The following is an 8,907-nucleotide window of genomic DNA, read 5'->3' as shown; positions in this document are numbered from 1 at the left end:
AAAGACGAAAGAAGAAGAAGTAGGAGGCGGCGAGAAAACAAACCGTTCTTTTTGTTGTTGTTGTTGGCAGCGTGCAGCGGCTCAGGAGAAGGGGAGGACGAGGACGAGTGTTTCAGAGCGTCCTCCACTCTCTCCCTCCTCTTCGACTCGAACTCCAGCGCCTCCTGCAGCTTCCTCTTGGCCTTCTTCTCCTTCTTCAGCCGCTTCTGGATGGAGGCTGGAGGAAGAAGATAGCTCGTCTTGTATCTATCATGTAACTCACTGGCAAATTTCCATTCTTTCTAACGGCCCCTTTATGTTCTAACATTGCTTTTGAGGCTCATCTTCAAAGAACTTGTCAAATGCCCCCTCCTCCTCCTCCTCCTCTAACCTCTGCTCTGTAGTTCAGAGGTGAGCTGTCGTTCCAGACTCTCTCTCATCTCCCGTTCCCTGTAGAGCTCCATCTTCAGCTCCCTCTTCTCCGCCTGGATCTGTTTGTCCTGCGCCCGGGCGTTCTCCACAGCCACCTTCAGCAGGCCCTGAGTGCACAGATTGGAGTTTATAACCTCTAACACTGTTCAGGACGTGCAGATGAGACAAGAGACCTGCCATTTTGTCAGTGTTTAAATTAGGAGTACTTAGAAAAAAAAGAAAAGAAATTAAATCCCAATTTGTATATATGAATTTTTCTTTTGTATAAGTTAAAGTGCATCTGCCGAATTATATTATTTTTACCGATTTTTAATTTTTTCAAGGACTTCTTTAGTGAAACAGAGAGCTGAGGAGAGAAATGTCACGATTACAGACTGTGACCATACATGTTTGTTTCCTTACTTTAGTTAGCTAATACACATGCTCATTACAAAAGCATCTGTTACATCATGTTCAAGTGACTGTTTAACTCATTAACCCACTGTCCCTCCTCTGCACATGTCCAAACTTTGTCTTCAAACCACTCAACCTGAGCTGTCCCTCATTTCTAATCGTGTCCACCTTGTCTTTTTAACAGCACCACCATCTACATCCTCTTCATCTTTCTCTCTCAGATCACTCCTCGTCACCCACTCTGTTCGTCACCTCTCTTTGTTGACCCCGGGTATTCAAACTCATCCACCCTCACTACCTCGTCTCCTTTCCACCTGCTTCCCTCTCATTCACACACACGTATTCTGTCTTGCTTCTCATTCCAAACATATGCAACCATAAGAATTATATGACCTAATGTAATATTGCTGTAGTGTTCTTTGCAGTAGCATTAAAAAAGTGCAATAAGTCCCTCGTACTCCTGGAGTCCATCTGCTGCCTTTTCCCAGCGGCTGTTAAAGTGACAGTGACAGTGAGAACAGCATCACACCTGTATGTTGGTGAGGAGGGTCTCCACTGACGACAGGCCGTCAGCGAACAGGAACGGAGCAGGAAACCCGGGCGGCAGGGTTTGTCCGAGCGGAGACTCCTCTGTGAGAAACAGTGAACAGAGCAGGCAACTTTAAATATTTTGGACCTGATGAAATGGTTTATTTGCCTGGTTCATTTAAGACGCTGTCTTAATTTATGAGGACCCTGCTCCACAAATTCAAAAAAAGAAGAAAGGTTCCTTCGACAGTACTTGTCACGAAGTCGGAGTGAAGTTTATGAAATGTTTACTAAGGTATAAAAGGCAACGAAGCAGCGTCACAGAAATCAATTACACCAAACCCACACACACACACACACACACACACACACACACACACACACACACACACACACACACACACACACACACTCTGAGGTCGTTAGTATTCAGACAATCATGTGGGGTACTAATTGGCAAGGATTAAAGACATCCTTGATTTGTGTGTGTATGCGTGTGTGTTCATTGTGAGTGCGTCACAGTGTCTGCTCAGCCCTTAATGCCTAACACACTGACAACTGGGTTAACTCTGCTGTGAAATTAACGCTGATTAAGATGCACTCTAACACACACACACACAAAATCTCCATCCCCTATCTGCCACTTCATCCACACATCCCTCGACTACCTTTCCCATCGTTCCCAGATCTTCCTTCATCATTTATTTCTCCACCTCAGCTCATCTCTTTTCTTCATCTTCATCTTTTCATGCTTCTTTTTTCCCTCCGTTACTCTTTTCCCCATTTCCTTAAATCCATGTCAGGTTATCCCTTCTATCGTTTCAACCCTTTTTGTCTTCCCTGCTCCTTTCCTTATTTCTCTGCAATTAATTTCCTTATTTCTGTTCCTCCTTCTATGTTAAGCTTCTAGTTTGCGGTTTTTGGCTACTTGGAGTGGTGGAAACAAGCTTTAAGGTAGAAACTGACCATCTTCCAGTTGCAGGTCCAGTACTGACACACCTTTAGCTCTGTTTATGGTCCCTACGAACATTTTTGTCACTTCTGAATGATCGACTCATAATTCTCTGCAAGTTTGCCACTATGAGCAAGCCCTTTTACACTAACTACAATATTTGTTATTTCTCATTTATAGCTGCTTTGAGCCTCAAAATGCTTCTTTTTCTGCTTTATCTCCTTATTATGTTTCCATCTTCACTGATTCATCACCTCCATTTTTTTTATTCCTCTGCTTTTCACTCAGACCTCTGCCACCCCTTTCATTATCAAACACTGAAAACGGCCAGGCTTTTCATATATTTACCCTGATTTCTTTCACTAAAATATGTTTGGCCAAAAAAAAAAAAAAAAAAAAGAATAAATAAAGGGTAGAGACGGTGAAGAGGTGGAAGAGCAGAGAATGATTTAAGAAAAAAGGGTAGATTAAATAAGGAGCACAAACAAGGAGATAGTAAAGGAAGAAAAACAGGAGCTGGAGGAAATGGTTGGATCAGTGTTAGACATATTTGAGCTTTTATTTTGAAAAATCAATAGATGGTGAAAGAGATTCATTGTTGGCTGGCTACAATTTGAAGTTCATACCATCCATACTACAGCTCATACTACTAAAGAAAGAATAAAAAACACTATGAATGAAATTTCATGTCAACTTCCAAGTTTCCATTTAAAGAAAAGACACAATAAAAATACAACCAAGGATTTGAAGCGCTGTCAGGACATTTTTGATAACAAGTTTGGTTTATTATGTTGCTCTGCTACAGTAATTACTGCACTACACCGTCCAGATGGAGCGAGGCCACAGGGAACATTATGGTCTGTTAACACCCCAGAGAGGAGCGGCAGCACTTCCTGTGTCTTTTTGTGGCTTTTAAAAGTTTTTTTACTCAATACATAATTTTTGTTGAATCACTCTCCAACAATACCAACTACACTACAGACACAGTAAATATTGTAGGTTACGTTCCTGTCTATCTGAAAATAAAACATGAAATCCTTTTAGCACATAAACTCCTTAAGACTTAGGAGTCAAATTATCCTAACATATGTATTTTGTTCTAGAGTGAATCATTTGTACAATATTTGATTTTTGTGGCATTTAACAATCTTAAATTTACCTGGAAGGCAAAGAATGCATTATATACATGGAAAAATGTAGGTCTGTTTATTATTTATAACTAATGTATAAAGAACGTATATAGAATAATTCTAAACTTCAATTAAATGGTAAATGTACTTAAATGTAAAGCAGCTTCTTACAAAAGGCTCATTCAGCCACATTTTTTCCATACCAAGAACTTTGAATCTAACGTTCACGGGATCTTGCCCATAGACTTTTTGACATGCAGGTTGAAGGAACCAGAACCAAACCACCATCCTTCCAATTAGTAGATCCAATCATACTCAACAAACTGAGTTGTAACATGTCCTTTTTTAGAATGTCAAAATGCAACAGCACAACAAGCTGTTAAAAAAACAGACAAAAAACAGTCTGCTTGATGGACTTTTTGTGCTTTCCAGCGTCCTCTGTAGTGCGTCACCCCTCTTTCACCCACATCTGAAAATCTCCAGACAGGAAAGGAGACGACCCCGTTCATTTACCGACATCAAAAGCAGCCTTTGGGAGTTTCAGAGTCGAGTAAATATGCGTAAATGACCCGGTTCTGTAAAGCGTTCTGCAGAATGACGCTCAGGTTAGGGTTCATCCTTTCACACGCAGGAGTGCGGCTGCTCCATCATTCAAAAAAATGTCTTCACAGACAAACTTCATAGCAAGCAGCTTGATGCGGCCTCCGTAAAAGAGTAGACTCTTCTGGAATCACTTTTCTGGAATCACAAGCACTCACACAATCACAATCACTGTATTGAGTCGCAGAGATCATCTCTGGTAGCGACACTGTAGCTAGAACTTAATGCACCTGGTTTATTCCCACCCATTATTTTCCAAAAAATGAAAGGTGGCCATCAGTGCTTCCCTTTTAGTTTCTACTACAAGCACCTATGGTAACAATTTGGAAATCCTACGTCGCCTTGTTCTGGAATTATCATGTTCACAAAGTTAGGTTTTTCTTACGGTGGTCCTGAGAGGTCAAACGGACTGCAACTCAAGAAAACACCAGCAAATAGAAAAACGCTGCAAACGGACACAAAATGCAGCGGAAGTTGAATAAATTACATTTAATTTCCGTTTCATTAAGAGTTTGATAAAACTTCATCACTGACCTCGACTTAGAGTTTAAGCTCACCAAGATTCAAACTCATCCAAGGTTTTTAGTGTATACACATGTTGTATCAGTTTGAAAATCCTACATGACATCTTTCGAATGATCATGTTCTTGAAGATTTTCATGTTCAAGATTTTCAAAAAATTTGATCTCTGACCCAAGATTCAAACTTTTGGAGATTATGAATCTGAATTTCAGGAGCGGGACCACGCCTCTAAACACGCTCCTTCCGGTTGCCATCTATATAGGTTCCCCCAGTTCTGCAACTGTTCATTCTCGCTTACGTGCCCCACCCTCCCTCCCTCCTTGTACTCAATTCTTTAACTTCTTCACTTCTATTTAGTACGTGGGGATCTGCCAGGCCCAGGAGCCGTCGCCAGTCCCCTTCGAGGCCAATTCATGTCCAAGCATTCACCTTCACCTACTAAAACGCTGTCAATCCTAAAACGAGGACGTGGGCCCAGCTAGTGAAATCTGTGATTTTTAGTGGATTCATCTATGGTATAAGTCAGGGGTGGGCAATCTCACCTTGGGTCAACACACCTGAATCACATGATTAGTTCGTTACCAGGCCTCTGGAGAACTTCAAGACATGTTGAGGAGCTAATTTAGCCATTTAAATCAGCTGTGTTGGTTCGAGGACACATTTAAAACCTGCAGGGATTGGAATTGCCCACCCCTGGCTTAGGGGGTAGAGCAGGTCATCTAATAACTGGAAGGCTGGCGCATCGATCCCGGGCTCATTCAGTCTAAACATCCTTGGAGAAAATATTAAGTCAAGTTGGTCTCCGGAGTGTGAATGTTAGATAGAAAACACTTAAGCACAGGAAAAAAAGTGCTTATATGGGTGAATGAGGCAAGTTGGACAAAGTGCTTTGAGAACTCAGGTAGAGAAGCTCTATATAAGAACCAGTCAATTATCGTATTCACAAAGGCAGGTGTCGACAACATCAACCTTTAATGGCCGAGTGGTAAAAAGCGTTTTTTAAATGAATCATTTTAAAGATTATGAGAAATCTGCCACCTGTAATCAACACTTTTCTAACTGTATTAGGAACCTCCATCTGGGAAAACTTTCATATTCATCCATACATGGCAGAGTGTTTATGTGTTAGATAGTTTCTCTGTGTTTGTGAACCTTAAAGCTCTTAAAGTAATTCTGATGCTTTCACTAGCTACCATCAACACAGTCTAAAAAGCCTCAGTTCTGATTGGTTCACAGAGCCTACTATAAAAGGCAATACACCATCACATTTATGAAGGAGGGCTGGCGCGGGGGGGGTCACGTGGCCTGACTCCACCGCAGATATCGGATTAAGAAGACAATCTTCGAGACCGAGTTATCTATTTTTCTTTAGCCCTTATTGATTTTAAAGGAAGTAGCACTCCTGCTGATGTCTGCAGTGGAGCTTCAGGAGCGTGAAAGGTGGAGGTGGGGGGGGGGGGGGGGAGGATGGAGAAGGAGGAATTACAAGAATAATGTGTTATAAGAATGGAAAATACAGCGGACGGGGGGTGGAGAAGAAAGAGTGTGAAGGAGGAAGGAGAGGCCCTGCTTGCTTTTAGTGCGTGACCTCCTGACCCCTTTTAGCCACGCTTCCTTCACTTAGCTTTCCTCGCTCACCCCCACCCCACATCCATCTATCCATCTTTTATCCATCTCTCCCTCCCTTGCTCATCTGATTGATGGTTTGGAGACAGGTGATCAATAGGAGGGGCAGAACATCCTGACTCTTCTGTTTCTCAGTGTGTGTTTGTCTCTGCATGTGTGTGTGTAAATACAGTAGATGAGGAAAGCCCTCCTAAGTGAGGAAATTTATCAGATGTCAGAAGTAACCGGGAGAGGGCTTAGATTAAGGCGAGTAATGGAATATCCTCACTTATATTTAAGTGTGTGTGCGAGTGTGTGGTCCAACCTTTGTCCTTTGTTATTTTCTTGATGGGTGGAGTAGAGTTGGTCAGCGCAACATCTGCATCAGCTGACACCAGTCCTGTTGAAAGAAAGCATGCTCTGGTTATGTGTGGGCATTACAGTGTGGACACACGTGTTTGCATACATGTACATCTTCCTACTTGTGTGTTGTCTAGTGTGTAAGATCTTTACTATACATGCTGCTTTGTTTTAAAAAATGTAAGACAATTACTAAAAACTTGCCTGTGTTCAAGAATGAAAGACAGCATAACCAAATTAGACATATTTAAGACGCTTAAAACCATTAAAGATTTATTTTTATGTTTAAAAACTTACTTTCATGATAACCAGTCAGCAAATCACTTAAAAAAAGCTCAAAGTACACAGTTTACATTGATGTGACAAAGAAAGCAGCAAATCCTCTGATTCAAGAGGCGGAAATGGGAGTACTTTGCATGGTTTCTCAGATTTTTGCATTTAATCTGCCTCTTTGCTGTGTGTGTGTGATGAGTGTGTGTGTGTGTGTGTGTACCCAGTCTTTCAGGCGAGCTGGAGGCTGAGCTGCTGGGCTGCGACTGCAGAGGAGTATTGGTTTCGTCAACAGACGGGGAGAGCGAGGGGCTGTCGCACACTCTCTCCTGCAGGAGGAGAGGCAATGAATGAAAGTAAGTGGAGAGATTCAAACATGTTACACTGGCTTATAACTGGCTGCCAGTGATTAAAGCTCTCTCTCTCTAATCATTCTCAACATGTCATAAAGATAAACTTTATTAAATTTTTCATTGATAATTACAAAGTTGAGTAAGACTGGCTTTGGATGGTCAACTAATACAACTAATTCATATTTTGTCAGAAATTTGATTAAATAAAATAAAAATCCAAAACTTAAAGATATCAAACTGGCAACAACACAGCCAAGCTTCCCAAATCCAAATTCCCTCCGGATATTTTGCTTGAAAAATGTATTTATTTATTGCATGTATTTATTTTCACTTAAAATATGTATTTATTATTATGAAACAATACATCATTACACATCTTTAGAAACTTTAACATCTATTCCAACATCTTCACAGTCTGCACCACTGCATGTATGCATATAAACATGACATACGTGTTGTTATTGTCTGTGTAATGTGAAGTACATTTAGAGCAAAAGAAAAATAACCCCTGCATGTGTACACATACTTGGTCAATTAAAGCTGATACTGACTGTACTGCAATTTAAACCAAATGAGCTTTTCTTAACAATTTAAGGACTCAATCTGCTTCTATAAAAGGCTTTAATTATATTTGGGTCTACTTTGTTATTGCGCAGCCTAAATATTTAGAAAAGTAGGGTATATGGTAATCATCTGGTGGGCTGCAGTAGCCACATAAGACTAAAGAGCACTGTAATGGCAGACAAACTCTCGAATAAAAGATTTATGTAAAGATGTAAAAGATTTTTCACACAGGAGTTCCTCATGGATCCCAGTCGGATCCTCTGCAGTTGCGTGTCGTGTTACCTTGATGACAGGTGCACGGTGTACGTGAGTGTGTATCTGCTGGGCTGCAGCGGCCATGTTGGCAATGGTGCTTAGGTGGTTCATCTGTGACATCGCCATGGCAACAGACGCAGGCGGCAGCCCCATGGGCAGCAGAGGGTGGGGCATCATCATAAAAGGCAGATCCAACCCTGAGAGACAAAAAGAGGATAAACTCTCCTCACTCTGAGGCAACCTGACATTAAGGCAGGGGGTCTCAAACTGTGAGGTGGACCCCACTGGTGGGACGTGGATAATAACTAGGTGAAAGACAGGAAGTGAAACCAAGATGAATCCATATCATTTATTTACATTTTCAGAGAAAAGTTCTTGCTGATGCTATTGTGCTGACGTTGATTTCAGTTAAATGAAACTGAGAATTTTTTTTGCAAATAGTGATTGGTAAGAGTTGTTGGCTGTGGAGCAGAAGATTTATTATAGTTAATCAAAGCTAAACACAAAACTTAAAACTATATGTGAAAAAAACTTTTAACAAAGGCAAAAAACAGACAAAAAACTAACTGAAATGATTTTGTGAACTTGGAAAACATAACTAAAATAAAATAAAATGAAAAAAAACTGGTAAAAAGTCAATTACAACTAGTCTGATGAGGCACTGATGGATGTGTTTAATGAGAGGTTAGTAGTCTAAAAAAACTGAATCACTGCTTTGAAAAAGTTGTTAAAAAATACACACAAAAATCTGTAAAAACACATTTATTTGCATTTTTACACATTTTCCTGAATGGTTAATAACTAAAATACACACATAAGCCTTTGGTTTTATATATTTCAGGTGCATATTCACTTAAAATTAATTTCACGTTTATTGAGGGTAGTCTTTTTTTTAATTTGCGTGTTCCTCTGACATTTGTCCGTCATGCAATAATAATTAAAAAAAGACTAAAACTAACAGTGA

At 40.5% G+C, this 8,907-nt stretch overlaps 1 protein-coding gene across 2 annotated transcripts in view; it reads right to left on the bottom strand.

The window, feature by feature from the left end:
- LOC120718532 (dachshund homolog 2-like) overlaps positions 1 to 8,907 on the bottom strand; it is a 111,383-nt gene that overhangs the window by 14,329 nt on the left and 88,147 nt on the right. For both annotated transcript variants that reach the window (XM_040007059.1, XM_040007058.1), the window contains exons 5-10: positions 7,971 to 8,140; positions 6,995 to 7,100; positions 6,467 to 6,541; positions 1,334 to 1,434; positions 371 to 518; positions 44 to 217 (exon numbers count right to left, since the gene is read on the bottom strand). In XM_040007059.1, coding sequence (XP_039862993.1) covers positions 44 to 217; positions 371 to 518; positions 1,334 to 1,434; positions 6,467 to 6,541; positions 6,995 to 7,100; positions 7,971 to 8,140 — 774 coding nt within the window. The remainder of the gene's footprint in view (positions 1 to 43; positions 218 to 370; positions 519 to 1,333; positions 1,435 to 6,466; positions 6,542 to 6,994; positions 7,101 to 7,970; positions 8,141 to 8,907) is intronic.

The sequence above is a fragment of the Simochromis diagramma genome, unplaced genomic scaffold, assembly GCF_900408965.1.
Source record: "Simochromis diagramma unplaced genomic scaffold, fSimDia1.1 OVJJ01000531.1, whole genome shotgun sequence".
In the NCBI taxonomy this organism is placed as follows: Eukaryota; Metazoa; Chordata; class Actinopteri; order Cichliformes; family Cichlidae; genus Simochromis; species Simochromis diagramma.
Note: the sequence above shows the minus strand (reverse complement) of the source record. Positions and strands in the feature narration are given on the sequence as shown.